Here is a 16,991-nt window from a genome sequence, read left to right on the forward strand (position 1 = left end):
GTAAGTTTGCCTAACAAACCGTTAAACACAACAATTTAGCCTGTTCTGCTCTTGCGAACATGGCCCCGCCGTGGTGGTCTAGTGGCTAAGGTACTCGGCTACTGACCCGCAAGTCGTGGGTTCAAATCCCGGCTGCGGCGGCTGCATTTCCGATGGAGGCGGAAATGTTGTAGGCCCGTGTGCTCAGATTTGGGTGCACGTTAAAGAACCCCAGGTGGTCGAAATTTCCGGAGCCCTCCTCTACGGCGTCTCTCATAATCAAATGGTAGTTTTGGGACGTTAAACCCCACAAATCAATCTTCTGAATATGACAACTCGGAAATTCACGGCTGTGCCCTGTTCTCGCGAAATCGAGTCGTTGAATTTTATAATTTTTTTTTAAATTCTACAGACGTTACATGTCATAAGAAAATCCAGAAATTGTTTTCGGGGGTGGAACGGTTGAGGTCACATACTTTTATTTGTGTATTCACACATCTACCTGTATATTACACATACAAAGCGAAAAAATTCCGAGGAGGAGAGGGATGATGTTGAATCTGCGCAACATCTCCTTTGTTTGCGCCAATGTCACAGAGGCAAGTTCTTACTCAATTACGCTATTGTTTTTATTTTTGGTGAATATCTTTGTCACTTTTCCTTCGTTTATGTGTGCAGACCTTTTGGATTACAAAGTGAACTTATAATAAAAAAAACACGAAAGACGCTATGTAAACAAAAGCGATCACCTGAGAGCATCGCAAAGCATGCTTTATTGCTTGGCCATGGACTCACCGCGCTTGTTATGGATAGCCGGCTCATCATCCAACTGCTCCGCTGGTTGCGCGTGAAGGTTATTTCCTCCCATCTGATTCGCCATGACATGTTGGCGATGGCACTTTCCAGCTGCATTTTGCTGCAAGGCAAGAAAAAATGAAATTGGTCAGTCATACGTAGTGACTCCAAGAAGGAATACGGAATAAGCATGCGTCAGGATCAATGCATGGAAGAACATGGCCAGAGTAGATTATTTCTTTAGATAGGTTATTCATGGCTAAGTAAACGTGTTTTCTGGCACCATCAATGTTCCTGACGTATTTGTTTTTTTTTAATTTCAAACATAAAATAAACCAGATAGTCAGTGCTATAACAGCAGTGTTCACAACCTTTTTTTTTTGTTTATCGCGTCATAAAAATTTTCAGAGAAAATAGATGAAAATGATTTTCTAATCTCTACCAAATTATTGTACTTTCGGTTTCTATAACTTCATGAACAGTCTCTTCTTATAAATGTACGTCCTTCCTGTGAGCAGAGACGTTAAGTTCGGTACCTTTAAAAACGTATCGAAATACTTGGCTATAAGTAAATATAGCAATGAAGCTTACAGAATTTCAATATGTGTCTTTACTTGGCAATTATGAGACGTAAATGCGTTATTTGTGATTTTTTTTTCGCACATCACTATTTCCGTACAATTCTTTTTCTCAATATAACTTCTCAAATGTTGTAGTACATTTTAGGTTTTAAATAATGAATTAGTTAATCTGAACTCCAACCAGTTCACATCCTGGTTATATTAGATATTTTTTCGTGTTACACACATTCCATTAGACATATTGCGTTTTTGTCTATCCTAAACATACGTCTGGTTAGAGTAACTTCACATGCAAAAGTGATGACTGACGGATTTTAAGTGTTGCCTGCACATCTGAAAAACACTTCGATTACGAACTTTTCGAAAATCAACTTACCGATAAATGAGAAATGCACAGATGAGCATGATTATCAGGAACACTAATGCAGAAATTATTACGGTTTCGAAAAACGGGAAGTCCTCTGAAATCAGAAAAAAATTGTTCACATTCTTAGGCCACAGTTATTCTAATAGTACAAGGTTACACACCGCCAGAATGGGAAGCTCTTAGCAGTTTTCCCGTTCAGGGAGGTCCGGGAAACCTTTGTGGTCAGCCCATTCCCTCGGAATATGCACCCGCAATACAATGTAGGGAGGCGAAAAGCCCGAGCAAGGGCGATATTACAGAACGCCGCCGAGAGTCTAGAATCGACTGTCTTTGCCGACGCGGCTCAGTACGGCAAGTCTAGCACATTCGCGCTGGCAGTCATTGAAGGCCACGGGAAATTACGCTCCTCAGCCTCGGTCAGGTTAGCTACGAGCGCAGTTGCAGAACAGGTCGCCATAGCCCTGGCCATGACCGACCGCTCACACACCACCGTGTTAACAGACTCATGAGGGGCCATCAAAGCTTTTGAGTCGGGTAACATAGCGCGGGAGGCTGCCTCCATTCTAGAAAAAAGAACAGACCCTGGCACTAACTTAATCTCTTGATTTCCCGCCCACATGGGTGCGGACGTTCATCAGCACGTACCTAACCTCAACGAGTTTGCCCACGACCATGCGTGAGATCTAACGCGCCGCGGCGGCATGAAGGCCTTATGGGGTCAGGATGAAATCCAGCATAACGATCCACTTCTTACGTTTAATGAAATCACATCTCACTATCGGCTAAGTAGAAGAGCCTATCCTCTTCCTCACCCGAAGTTAGATAGGTCTCAGTCAATTACACTTAGAATGCTCCAGACGGGCTCGTTCCCCTCACGGGGCCTTCTTAGTCGTATCTCCACAGACGTTGACTCAAGTTGTCCGGAATGTAATGAAATTTATTGTTCCTTAGCGCACATGCTTTGGCGATGCCCCGCGTTACCTAATGGCCCTCTATCCAGCGAAGCCGACTGGGAAGAAGCACTCCGGAGCCCACCACTTCAAGCACAAATCCAGGCAATCCAGAGGGCTCAAGAAAGGGTGGAACATCATGGTGTCCCAGCCCCGACTTGGACGTGGCCAGCGGCTTCCGCGGGTCCCCGATAGGGGTTCCCGCGAAAGCACCTCAGGATCAAATAAAGTTAATTATCTGTCTGTCTGTCTTACCAGTTTTTAAACACTTAGGATCCTTGCCGTCGAATCCACAATATGGGACATCCACTGGTGGACCCTTCCCAGGCCAATGAATCGCATTCACCGTCTGGTAGCTTTGGTTGGCTCCAAAATATTGTAGTACGACCTGCACAGGCCGTGCAATAGCGAAATATATTGTGTGATGCGCTACCCGGAAGAAAACAAAAGGCTGAGTCACAATAATGTTTCATGATGCGCATATCAAGACTTCGCATTTGACAAGCAGGGAGAAAGTTATGTGTAACAAGGATGCGATGAGCATGGTTTTCACTATCACAATGCAGCATCATCTTACAGAAACTTCGCAAAAGAGAATAAAAAGTGACACTGAGAGGACACAAAAGTAGACGTTTGTTTTCTGTAATATAAACTAATCAATCGAACAGACAATTAAGACAAGGAAATCAAAAGGGAGATGATGTGGTTTTTTTAAGTGTACTTTAATGATTGTCTCTTAAGTTGGCAGAAATTAAAGCGTACGGAAAATCATCCTTTCCGTCGGTGGGATCCGAATCCACAACATTTGAATTACGCTGCTGGTGCTTTACCAATTTGACTTACGACGGAAGGCTCCCCTCGTTTAAATAAATCTTTCTTGAACTTGGTGAAGAGGTTTGAAAAGGGAATATAAGAGAGAGTCGTTACAATACAATTAGGGAAAAATGAATAATATCCGCTGTGCTTTGCTTAGTGCAACTGACTGTCGGTTTCATAAATTTATATTCAGGAATACACGTTAGGCAGTGGCGTATGGTGAAGCCACACTCTACTGGAGTTGTATATATAGGTATTGTGTTACACTAACAGCACTGATCTGGCAGATTTTAATCACCTCCAAAATATTTATTTCTGTATTGATCGATGCACTTATTTATCAATTCATTTCACAGAATACTGCAGGCACAGAAACGGGACCCAATCAGGAGCGGTAAATGTACACAGAACTACATCAAGGTAACGTTTTAAGATTTAAGTATGCGTTAAGACCACATACTTAAGAAACAAATTTCTAATAAATAGCTGATAGCTGATGCATTAAAGCAATAATAAAGGTAAATTTTTTAGTACCATGTACTACGAACCTTTACAGGCGATAAATAACGCAAAAAAGTTGTGTTTAGGATGTGTGCAGGAATCGTAATTGAACAAAAAGGCCTTACATCAAAATGCCCTGTCGAAGGGTCAACTTGGTCCAGGAGAGCATAATCGGCCACTCGATCTCCGTTCATGTCAATCACGACCCTGCCCGAGACACCTAGTAGAGAGAAAAAAAGAAATTGGTGGACTAGCCATTTTGAGTTGCTTACCTACTATTTCTTGCATTTAGTCCAATTGTTCCAACAGAAAGGACACGCTGTTACCGTACAGACGTGGCCCGTGCATTCTGAGGTCTGTGTACTCACCAGAGATTCAGGCTTAGCTTAGCAGCAGTAACGACAAGGCCCTTATAGAAGCACTGTCAGGCTCTGCTCAATCAATTTTTTTGGAGCCTGGATATGACTGGCTTGCTTAGCTATCTACGAAAGCCAGAACATTGCCAACACTTCCACATATCTTTCCTACTGAGCACGCATGTTCATACCATGCATACCAGAGTACATATAATATTGTCACGTGCTTGTCAAAAAGAAAGACAATGACAGTTGTGCATGTGCCATGAAGTACAATGAAATGGATGAAAAAGAAGAACTTTCTTGCGCGTTCTATTAAAAGAACCTACCTGCTTCTGGCGTCTCAGTTTCTGCGGCAAGACCTCTGTTTCGACGTCGTGACACTGGTGGAGGTGCTGGAGCCTACAACCTGATGCATGACAGTCTTGCTCGGGCCCATTCACCTAGTCCAGAGACTCAGCCCCTCTTCACGACTCCAGTGCACCGATTCAGTCGCTGCCTACTAGGCCTAAGTCCAGAGTCCGCACCTGTTCCGCCTCTTTCCAGCATGGCAGCTCCTACGACATCCACTGTTAACCCGCCATCGCAGACCACTCTTCCCTCGCAGGTAACTCTTGAACATCCTCTCGTTCCTGAAGTTTTCCGTGGGGAAGGGTTCGAGGATGTCGAGGACTGGCTCGAACAGTTCGAACGGGTTGCTGTATCCAACCACTGGAGCCAACAGCACAAACTTGGCCATGCATATTTCGCACTGGAAGATAGCGCTCGCACGTGGTATCAAAACCGCGAGGCTACATTCCAATCTTGGGAAGACTTCCGTCGAAAGTTCCTCGTTCCATTTTTGAACTCGGACCGACGGGATCGCGCACAGCAAGTGATTGAGGCACGCGTGCAAAAACCTAAAGAAACAGCCCCTATGTACTCAGAGGGTATGATCCGTCTGTTTCGACGAGATGACCCTGACATGCCCGAGGCGAAGAAGGTGCGTCACCTAATGCAGGGTGTTAAGGAACCTGTGTTTGCGGGCCTCGTACGAAATCCACCTACAACAGTAGATGAATTCATAAGAGAGGCGACAGTCATCGAGCGCGCACTGCAACAACGACGCCGACACTTTGACCGCCTGCAGAACCACACGGCAGTAAGTGCTGCAGCTCAGAACACTGCCGTATGCGAAAGTTCCCTGCGACAAATGATTAGGGAAATACTGCGTGAGGAACTTCGGGCCCTCTGCGTCCCTCCTACCCAACCGCCAGTCGCATCTGTTGCCGAAATCGTCCGCCAGGAGTTGAGGCAAGCCATTGCACTACCCGCGCCAAGTCCTGAGCCACATCCAGCGAGCTACGCTGATGTGGTCCGTCGCCCTCCACCGACATTTGTGGCGACGCCCTTCCAGCCACGACCCGCTGCCGTACCTTGGTGGCGATGAGATTCTACGAGACGACCACCAGTTCGCTGAACTGACTTGTGGCGCACGGGCGACCGTCGACCTATTTGCTACCGCTGCGGAGAACACGGTCACATTGCCCGATTTTGCCGTCACGGTGATTCTGGGTTCGGGAACTTTTCTCGTCCCGCTTCTTTCCGCTCCGAAGACCGTCGTGCCCACGACGCCAAGCAACTATCGCCTGCTCAATCAATTCCACCGCGTCGCTGGCGATCTCCATCACCTGCACGTCACCGTGACTTTTCTCAGAGCTACGCGGACGTCACCAGAGGCCGTTCGCCTAGCCCGCGCCAGGGAAACTAACGATGTGACCTCGGGGAGCAAGGTTGCCAATCGTCGACACACTGAAAAGTTCCCCCAATCATCGCAAGAAGGTATGACGACAACGACGATGAATACGACGACGAATAATAATGCTGATGAAGTTGTACGTGCCGATCTGAGCGTCTCATTGACGGACATCACGTTACAGTACTGATCGACACTGGCGCCGACTTCTCAATCAAGCGACAAGAGCTCGCCTACCGCCTTAGAAAGGTCAAGACACCGTGGACAGGGCCGCACATAAGGAGTGCTGGTGGTCAGCTGATGACACCCACGGGTAAATGCACAACTAGACTTCGCATCGGGGATTCTAGCTTCGTGGCCAGTTGCGTCTTGTTGCCAGACCGCTGTAAAGAGTTAATTTTGGGCATGGATTTTCTTCAAGATCATGGCGCTGTTATCAACATCCCTCAACGTATGGTGACGTTTTGCGCACATCCTTATGCCGACAACAGCAGTGAAGAACCACGCGGCCGTTTGCGAATAGCCGACGATGTGACACTCCCACCGAGATCCTGCTGCCTTGTGTCGGTGTCCAGTTGGTGTCCTTGCTATAAAGATGTGATAGCAAAGCACATAGTCACTCTTTTTTTCACGCAAGGCATTTCCATTGCGAGGGGCGTCCTGGTGCTTACTGGTGGACAGACAGAAGTGCTCCTCACAAACTTCAGCAACGAGCGCCGTCAAATACAGAAGGGTACCGCAATTGCCTACTACGACGATGTAGACCAAGCCGGGGATTGTTTTACCTTGCAACCAGATGACGCGGTTGTCCCCGTCTCGACAACTTTGTCGGTGGACATCTGCTCTACGCTACCGCCCTCTGATAGGCAGCGCCTGCTTGAACTTATACACCAATTCGAAGACTGCTTTTCGCGTACGTCAAAGGTACAGCAAACACCATTGACCAAGCACCGCATCGTTACTGAAGACAACACGCGACCAATGCGGCGAAACCCCTACCGTGTGTCTCCGAAAGAGCGCGAGGAGATTTAGAAGCAAGTACACAAGATGCTCGCGGAAGAAGTCATACAACCTTCGAAAAGTCCTTGGGCGTCCCCCGTGGTTTTGGTCAAGAAAAAAGACGGCAGCTTGCGCTTCTGTATTTATTATCGCAAGTTGAACCCAGTCACGAAGAAAGACGTCTATTCACTGCCCCGCATAGACGATGCACTCGATCGGCTGCGTCATGCGCGCTATTTCCCTTCAATGGACCTCCGAAGCGGCTACTGGCAGATAGAAGTCGACGAGAGAGATCGTGAAAAAACGGCCTTCGTGACACCCGGCAGCCCATACGAATTTGAGGTGTTTCCTTTTGGGTTGTGCTCGGCGCTAGTCACTTTTCAGCGTCTCATGGACACCGTACTATCAGGCCTGAAGTGGCAAACATGCTTGGTCTATCTGAACAATGTTATTGTATTCTCAGCATCATTCGAGGAACATCTCAGCCGTTTATTCACCGTCCTCCAAGCCATACGTTCGGCCGGCCTTACTTTAAAAGAGGAAAAATGTCATTTTGGTTTTAACCAACTCAGCTTCCTAGGCCACGTCGTCAGTCATGAGGGCGTTCGACCTGACCCGGCCAAAATAGATGCCGTAGCGCAATTTCCTGCACCACGCGACAAAAAGGCCGTGAGACGCTTTTTAGGGTTGTGTGCCTATCACCGGCGATTTATTGAGGACTTTTCGTCTATTGCGGTGCCATTGACACGACTCACACGTGAGGACGTCCCCTTCTTTTGGGGTGAACAACAGCAAATGGCGTTCAATGAACTACGACAACGCCTGCAAACACCTCCAGTCCTCGCGCACTTCGACCAGGAAGCCCCTACAGCACTTCACACTGACGCCAGCAATGTAGGTCTGGGTGCCGTTCTGGTGCAGTGGCAAGACGGCTGTGAAAGAGTAATAGCCTACGCCAGCAGAACTCTCTCTCGCACGGAGGAGAACTACTCGACTACTGAGAAGGAGTGTCTCACCGTGGTGTGGGCGGTCATCAAATTTCGGCCATATTTGTACGGCCGCTCCTTCAAGGTTGTTAGCGACCATCACTCTTTGTGCTGGCTCACCAACCTTAAAGATCCATCTGGCCGTTTGGCGCGCTGGAGCCTAAGACTTCAAGAGTTCGACATGATCATCGTCTATAAATCTGGGAAGCGGCACACCGACGCCGACTGTCTCTCACGGTCGCCAGTGGAGACTGCCGCTCGTGATGACGAAAACATCGACGCGGCATTCTTGAGAGTTGTCAACACGGCCACTATTGCACGGGAGCAGCGCAGTGACCCCGAGCTGTTACCACTCATTGAATATTTAGAAGGACGACGTAAGGACGTGCAGCGGTTATTTGCCAGAGGACTGCCATCTTTTGCTTGTGAAACGATGTTCTCTATAAGAAAAACTTCTCACCGACCGGCAACCCACACTTACTCGTCGCGCCTGCCTCTCTTCGAAAAGAAATTATGGAAGCGTGCCATGATGAAGCAACTTCTGGTCATCTAGGCTACACCCAAACATTGTGCCGATTACGATGCAAGTACTACTGGCCAAAGTTACCCGCTGATGTTAACCATCACGTGCGAACTTGCACCGACTGCCAAAGACTCAAAGCACCTCCTAGCTAGCCAGCCGGTCTTTTACATCCAGTCGAAGCACCAGCGAAGCCGTTCACCCAGATTGGAATGGATTTCCTGGGCCCCTTTCCAACTTCCACAACAGGGAACAGATGGATAATCGTGGCCACCGATTACCTCTCCCGTTATGCCGAGACTAAAGCTATGTAGCGCGGCACAGCAGCAGAGGCTGCTCAGTTCTTCATCGAAAACATCGTCCTTCGGCATGGCGCTCCGACAGCAGTCGTCACAGACAGAGGACTTGCCTTCACCGCAGAACTTTTGGAGTCGGTTCTCAGACTCAGCGGTACAGCTCACCGGAGAACAACTGCTTACCATCCGCAGACAAACGGACTGACGGAGCGCCTCAATAGGACCCTCACAGACATGTTCAGCATGTACGTTGGCACGAAACACAAAAACTGGGATCAGATATTGCCGTACGTGACCTTTGCCTATAATACCGCTCGACAAGAAACCACTGGAATGACGCCGTTCAGTCTGATCTATGGTCGCGAAGTCACGACAACGTTGGACGCCATGTTGCCGCATAAGTGTGACGACATCGATGTGGACGCCGAAGAGCTCACTCAGCGCGCCGAGGAAGCCAGACAGCTCGCACGTGTGCGCATCTGTCGTCAACAGCATCAAGATGCACAACGGTACGACCCATGATACAAGTTTATTAGCTACACACCAGGCGACAAGGTCTGGGTCTGGATTCCGATACGTCGACGTGGACTGTCGGAAAAACTGCTAAGACGATACTTTGGCTCATACAGCGTCACGCGACGCTTGAACGACGTGAACTATGAAGTTGTTCCCGACACTGACAGTAGTTCTAAGCGTCGAAATTATTTACCCGAAGTCGTACACGTCGTGCGTATGAAACCGTAATTATCCAGTTGACGCGACCACTTCATACGCCTGGTAGAGCGCCTAAGTTGCGCATCGGAACGATGCCTCTTTCGGAGGGAGGCAAATGTCACGTGCTTGTCAAAAAGAAAGACAATAACAGTTGTGCATGTGCCATGAAGTACAATGAAATGAATGAAAAAGAAGAACTCTTTTGCGCGTTCTATTAAAAGAACCTACCTGCTTCTGGTGTCTAAGTTTCTGCGGCAAGACCTCTGTTTCGACGTCGTGGCAATATTATATAAAAAGAATATATGTTTTTAAGGTATATCTGCGTATTATTTTCAAACTCTTGTCTAATATATTTTATAAAATGCTGATTGTTTTCCTATTTTTTCTGATGTCCTGTACTGTGGTGGTGTGGCTGCCTGAAATGATACTTGCGTCAGCGTTTTGAGATCTGTTAAGCACAGCGACAGACCCTACCATACCTTGGAATGGTCTTCCGTTCAGCGGATTGGCCAATCTTGTTTTTAGTATCAAAACAAGGGCTCCTTATCATTTGTTCTTTTGATGTCGTTATGCGAGCAGTTTATTATATTGTACGTTATCGCACCGAGAAAAATAAATACTGGAGCGTGCTGCGAAATCAAGAAAACAATAAACCACACACTAGTAAACACAAGTGACATTGAGCACTTCGTGCAAAGTCGTCTTTCGATGTCGAGATTACCTTGGTGGAGTTAAGTACGCGTGAACTAACAAACACGATTACTTTGTTTCGTCCTCGTTCTTATTCTTCATATCCTACATTACCTTTCACATATTTGACTTCCTCCGCAGTTACAATACGTCGGCCTTGAATCATTAGCCCAGGAGAATGTCCCTTCACTCAACATTACACTTTCATTTCAGAAAAACGATGGTCGCAACCTCTAAGCAGAACAAGCAACTATATATCCGCGATACTCTGCACCGATTCTTGAGAATCGCAGCGTCATTTTCAGTTGAGCAGCGGCGCTCTGCTCAACTCGGTGAGGTGAAGGTTGAAATTGGAGTCGAGACTTGTTTGAGATTATGGAGGTGAGGTCATGTTTGTAGAGACGCTGTGTATTTTTTTTTGTAATAACTGTAAGATCGCACGTTTTCAAAATTGAATGTTCTAAAGCGCTTCGACCATGTTCGGGTGACCAAGTCTATTGTGGTGAATTAAACTTATGAACTAACGCTCTTATGTTTCAGCTCTCACGTAGCAACCAAAGCTTTGTATTCAACAAGGGCTGCAATACAACGTCCAAAAATAACTAATTTAGTGGTTGTGCCTATCATTGCCGACCATGATTAGCTGCATTTAGTGTTTTAATCCGCAACCGTCGACACATGGCGGTTGTTCAACTTGCTTTAAGCTTTACTTCAGTTGAGGAATGGTCTGATTGCTTTCGAATTTCTTGGACGCCGACTATTTGCGATCCAACTTTTCTTCTGGAAGTTAATGCGTAAGCATTGAACGTTGAAAAAGATTTCAACTCAAAGCGTAGAAAGGTGGCCGCTCTAGCAATTCGCTTATTAATATCACTCGACCAGATTACATATGCCTCAAGCTGCATGTAAGCGCTGCTGCTTGTACTTGCAGTTCGTGTGTACACAGGCCGGCCACTCAATTTTTCTTACTCAAAAATTTTTGCGGGAAAGCCTTAGTTAAGTAGCAATTGGTCGGCATAGCGAAGATTTAGTGGTAAAAGAGAGCGCCTTTCTTTATCGGCTACATTTAGCGCCCCGTAATGGTGGTATTGATCGGTTGCCGAGGTTCGAACAAATGGCGGTAAGCCAATTGTCTTACCTCCATTTGTCGAAACTTCACCAACCAATCAGGCCATACGACGATTTCATGGTTCATAATTGGGCTCACCATTTATGCTCGCGTTCCGCATTTTCTTCACTAGGTTGTCCCCGTCGTAAGGATCCAGGCCGCTGGCCACTGTTTCGTTAATGGCTTTGCAGAGCATCACCACGGCGTCGTGAAAACTGGCTGTGAAGTAGTTTACCTGTAAAAGGAGAAAAATATATGCTTCATCTTTTTGATGCAGTGCTTAACCTGCCTGAAATGTCTTGGTTATACGAGCAACCGGTTCAATTTACGCAGGTTGTTGTGATGAGATCGCTTTGGTGTATGTGTGAGGCTTTTCGTACGGGAGCTAAGCTATTGCTTGGTTCATTGGTGTTCGCAAAGCTCCCTCAAGCAATGACGTCACCATGCATCGCCCGGCAACGTGTTGGAGGAAGGAAAGGTGGACGAAAACAGGAATTTGGAGAGGAAGAGGACAAAAAATAAAGAAAACAAAGTTAGATTCATTGCTGAGACGGGATTCGAACCTACGTATTCAGTGCCCGAAGGGGAGTGTCGTAACCACTCAAGTGCTTATTCTTTCCTACATGCCTGGTTTCAGTTCCCTACTGCCTGCAGGGAAAGGTGTTTCAGATCCAGTGACGTCGTCGACTATTTGTTGGACTGACACCTTCTTTCGTTCTATGGACCGGTGGCGAGCAAAGGCCATCACTTTCCGGATATGTTTCAATGAGTGATGTTTCAAATAGACCAGTTTATCGTAGAGCTCCTCACTCTTGTCTTTGCTTTTAAATAAGAAACTCTAGCGCCTTGGTAATTTTCATGGGGGATTCGGACACAGCTGCTAAGCCAAATATAATGCTTATTGGTAGTAACTATGAACATTGAACTCATAATGTGCCTGGTATGGACCTGTTGGGAGTATAGTGGGATGTATTCAATTTTCGTGCGGCATGCTTGTTTATCATGGACCATGACGACGACATGATCCGCGCACAAGCCGACACACTAAGGTGCTTCACCCCGAAAATAGAGAGAGAGCCCCAACTTGGCTTTTCTATGTGCTCCACTTGGCTTTACCAGGCCTAACTATCTATCTGTATGCTTACGTGGTCATGTCTACGCTTTACTCGATATCGCTGGGCTAAGATCGGCTGGTATGCCAAGGAAAGCCGCCCAGCTGTGCTGTTAATTGAGGCTTGGCACTACCAGTAGGAAGCTTCCCTACTTCGCGGTTATTTCGGATCTGTGAGAAGTCCGGCGAATATTGTCCACAGCCGCCATTAAGAATGTTTGACGATTTAGATCGCTCTGTGGTTGGGCGATATTTTCACCGCTTCATTGGAGCCAAATTAATTCACACGCTCACGCCAAGTACCACTCTATGCAACTTTAGGAAGCTGGTTAGCTGAAAAACTTGATTTCACAATTGCTTAGCTCTCCATTGTTGCTCGATTTTTGCTTTTCTGAAACTTTTTCAGAATATTTTTGACCGTCCTGTATGAATTTAAGACTTTAGAATGCTGCAGGCTGAAAGAAAACAAACCTACTCCCAGCCCATTATTCCAGCAAGCTCGGCGCTGCCATTGCTTGAGGTTGCTTCAGAAAACGACGTTTTTCAGCTGGACGTTTGAAATTCGTATTTAATGCAAATGGACTGTAGTTAGTGGCCAGTAAAAAATAAAAAAAAGAAATAAAATTAAATAGAAATAGAAACACGCACGTAACTGATATTGCACTTAGCTGAAACGTTTAATTGTTTGTTGTAACGATACGAACCGCTGCCTTATGCAGAGTTACGTTGCGCTATGCGCTACTTTCTAAGAGCATGTCCAAGTTTAGTTAAAAACAAACAAAAAGAGGGACATTAGTTGAATACAACTAGCAAAGGGAGTACTGGGCCGGGCGATTGCCTGGAAGTTTCGCAAGGATAGATCCGCCGGCTACCTACAACATCTTAATCTATGGTGCGGGACCGCGGGCACTTAGAGCGAGGCAGAGAAACAAGTACAGATAACAGAGCGGTTCTTGCAATCTTGCCGTTTAGCACACGTTGTCTTTCGTTTTGGTGTTGACTTTAAATACTGAAAAATCTTGCTAAACTCTATAATTCGTTGTCTGTGTTCTTAAAATTATTTAGGTCAACTGTTTTTGTGAAGGGGCGTTGCAGCATGCTGTCATAACCGATTCGTATGACAGATTCATCAACCATCTCTCTAGTGGCAGGAACAGCGAGTTACACAAGTGTTTATTTTTCGAGCACTCTCAGTCGAGCACTTGATTGCGGATGTTTGAAAAGAGTGTATGCAAAAAAAAATGATAATAAGACCGGTATGAAACCGATCGTTCAGGTTCAAGTTAACAGTTATGCTAAATACGCACAGTATCACATCATACGTTTCCTTGCGATAACAACCAATTACCTGTAAGCATATACTAACGGAAATTGATTTAATAGTTTTATTGAAAGAGCACGTGGCTTCTTATGAACAGCTGGAGTTGTTGCGGCACCTGGCTGGTCTAACGACGTGCATATTTCTACATGGCCTCTGAGATATGCTTCGGCAGCACTACGAAACACAATGTTTTAATAACCAAGGACAACGAACATGAAATAGGAGTACCATCACCAGGTACTTCAGTCAAGGTTTAGGGGGACCTCCAGGTTTCGCTTCATTCTTCGCATTTCTTCTTTCACCCGCGCATGCCTAATGATTCGATATGGGTGCCAAAGAAAGCAAGCATCACGTGCAGCGTTTTGTGGCGCACTGAAATAAAAATAAAATGAGTTTGAAGTTCTTGGGGGCACTTTTAGAAACGGTCTTCTCGCGATTGCCTTCCCAAATGCTCTGCCATACAACTTAAGCAGTGCCGGGAAAATAGGATCTATGGGGGTGGTGTTTATTTTTTCTTGGAGCAGTACATCACAAGTAGTAGTGATTCCGAGTGTCTGCGCTTGCCGCTTCTGTTTATATACCCTCCTCCCCCACCTTCTTCTCGAGGAGTTGAAAAAAGCAACCGTGGTGCAAGTTTTTGAAAAAAAAATATATTTCGGTGGTTACGACTGCGGTAGCGGGCATTAGAGTGTTGCGGAAGAGCCAACTGTCTAAATATTTGTGCCAGTGTCTCTGTAAACACAATTGGCTAGACAAGCACACTGAAGCTTTTTTTTTTCTTCCGCTGCTGGTACGCCATGCGGCAAAGTAGAGGTGCCTGTCTCGCTCCCTGTACAGGCACCTGTTCGGCCAGCTTTCTGGTTTCCGCAGAACTCATTTAGAAAGGGCACCTGTGTATTGCTGTACGAGCAGCGATGTCGAAGCTTACATCTCAACAAGTGCAAAGCCACAATCGCACAAGGACGATTTTGTCTTCCTTGAGTGATTTCTGCTGGGCTCTTGTTAAGTTGCAAAAGTTTAGCTTCCACCAACAAACTCGGTCTTCTTCGGGGAATAGCGAAGTGGGTAGCAGTTGATATAATGGACCAAGCCATTGGATGAGCAACAGGTTAGTTACGTATCGAAGGAGTTTAGACATTACTTTGTGTTCGCACTTGTTTGTGGCACCGAAAGTTTGAGTAGTACAATCGCTGTAGTGAGTAAACAGCGTTGTGAAGTTAAGTGCGCTAAGGCTGCGCATGAGTCAAGCTCTGCAGTTGATACTTATTTTCGTTCAGAAGTTCACCTCTAGTATGAGCTTGTGGTTCTTATGAGCTTGTGGTTCCAATGAAAACGAATGAGTCATTAAAGGAAAAAAATTAGGTCTCAAGGCAAGGGATTAACGAAGTACTGTTTTCATTCTTATCGGCAAACATTGTGGGTGTTGCATAGAAAAACGCGATACTTAATTATGCCGCTCATTGGCGTCATACATAATATCTTGGAGTGGGTAACAGAGAACGTGGGTATGCTACAGCACTATGAAGTGCTTAAGTCGAGACCGCAATGAGGCTGATTTAAGGTTCACTACCCCCCAGTGGTTTTTGAGATCATGCGCTTTAATAGACAACTCTGCGGACGGGTTTCAGTGCTGGCACTTCGGGAAGTTAACATTGCCATTTTTTATTCTGCACAACTAAACGAACAGCGTTACGGTGATGGTATACACATTAAAACGGTTAGGCTGGTGAATTCGGTGTCTCCTGACTTTACCAATTCACCTCACAAGTTACAAAAACAAAAAGTTTGTTTAACAGCCCCAGGTGGCTGCGCCCACTTGTCTTGCGTAAAATAGTATATAGGGATTGCACCATCAGTTAGGAAACACAAACCGTTAAAATGCCACAAACTAAAGATTCACAAGGTGTACGTTAAAATGTCGTGATTTTGTTACGGGCGCTCTAAATAACGAAACATCATTCATTTTAGGGGCGAAGCTTCTTAGGGCGTGGGCTGTGCGTCCCCTGTAGCCTGTATGTATCCACCTCTAGTTTAGTTCTTGCAGTGTTCACTAGATGGCGGTACCGTCCCCTGTATGTAGCCACCTCTAGTTTACTTATTGCAGTGTTCACTAGATGGCGGTACCGTCTCCTGTATGTAGCTACCTCTCGTTTAGTTCTTGTAGTGTTTACTAGATGGTGGTACTTGTAGCTGATGATGAAAAGATGCAAGATGTTATAAACTAGAAAGCGGTACTTGTAGTTGATGAAAGACGCGAGATCTTATAAAATAGGAATGATGTCACATATGGCGCGTGTCATTGGTTGAAGGCAATCGTTCGATTTAGTGCGGCGACGTACGCTAGGGGGAGCGATGTAATAAAATCGAGTGGGCAAAATGTACAGAGGATTCATGGTTTACCAGGTTTACCTCCGGAGCTTCGCCCACTCATCATCATTCACTTCGTGGATATGGCGGAATTCATTCATTTTTGAATATACCATTGAATTACTTTTACTTTTTACACATGGCATCACTACACTCGTATGTAAGGTAGCCACTATGTTTGCTCTGTGGGCACTTACCACTCGTTCCATGTAATTGGGAAACTGATACTGTGTACGTGAGCGGTGCTTAACCTCGTTGGAGAAACGCATGTACTCGTCCGACACGGGCTGATTCAGGCTGATGATCATCAGTGACTCGAACGCCGCTCGAAGTCGCACACGCCGCTGTTGATCATCTGCGAAGGACAAGATGCAAGAAATGAAAAAAAAAATGCACCATCTACCACTAAAGGGAACCATGTAGGTATTCGAATCAGTGGTGGTGTTCGCCTGATTTTCCATTTGTATATTTCCGTGTATGTTACATTTGTGTGAGGAGGTTGTATATGTTGTCACCGCTTATGTTACCCCCCCCCCCCCCCCCGCCCACCCTCCAATTTGTGTGAATTACCGTGTGTGTGCCGCAAGGTGAACACCCAGCGCTGCTAGGAGAGTGCTATAGAACGAGCGGGTGCAACATATAGAACGAGCGGGTGCAACATTCTATATGAGCGCACAGCGGCCGCGCAGATAGAAACGTGAGAGAAAAAATGAAGCAGAGGCAGTGCTCTGCCACCTCCTCCGCCCCACCTGCATGCGCAATGGGAGAGTGAAAAGTCGCCAAGAGACGGACACAGTCT

The 16,991-nt window shown here is 46.2% G+C and overlaps 1 protein-coding gene across 4 annotated transcripts in view; it reads right to left on the bottom strand.

The window, feature by feature from the left end:
- Positions 1-16,991, bottom strand: part of LOC119171901 (atrial natriuretic peptide receptor 1-like) — a 76,120-nt gene that overhangs the window by 25,243 nt on the left and 33,886 nt on the right. For all 4 annotated transcript variants that reach the window (XR_012894819.1, XR_012894820.1, XM_075892110.1 and 1 more), the window contains exons 3-8: positions 16,390-16,547; positions 11,493-11,628; positions 4,115-4,209; positions 2,928-3,060; positions 1,732-1,816; positions 775-895 (exon numbers count right to left, since the gene is read on the bottom strand). Coding sequence is in view for 2 of the 4 variants with exons in the window: in XM_075892110.1 (XP_075748225.1) it covers positions 775-895; positions 1,732-1,816; positions 2,928-3,060; positions 4,115-4,209; positions 11,493-11,628; positions 16,390-16,547 (728 nt within the window). In the remaining 2 variants the exon portion in view is untranslated. The remainder of the gene's footprint in view (positions 1-774; positions 896-1,731; positions 1,817-2,927; positions 3,061-4,114; positions 4,210-11,492; positions 11,629-16,389; positions 16,548-16,991) is intronic.

This window comes from Rhipicephalus microplus, chromosome 4 (assembly GCF_043290135.1).
Source record: "Rhipicephalus microplus isolate Deutch F79 chromosome 4, USDA_Rmic, whole genome shotgun sequence".
NCBI lineage: Eukaryota > Metazoa > Arthropoda > Arachnida > Ixodida > Ixodidae > Rhipicephalus > Rhipicephalus microplus.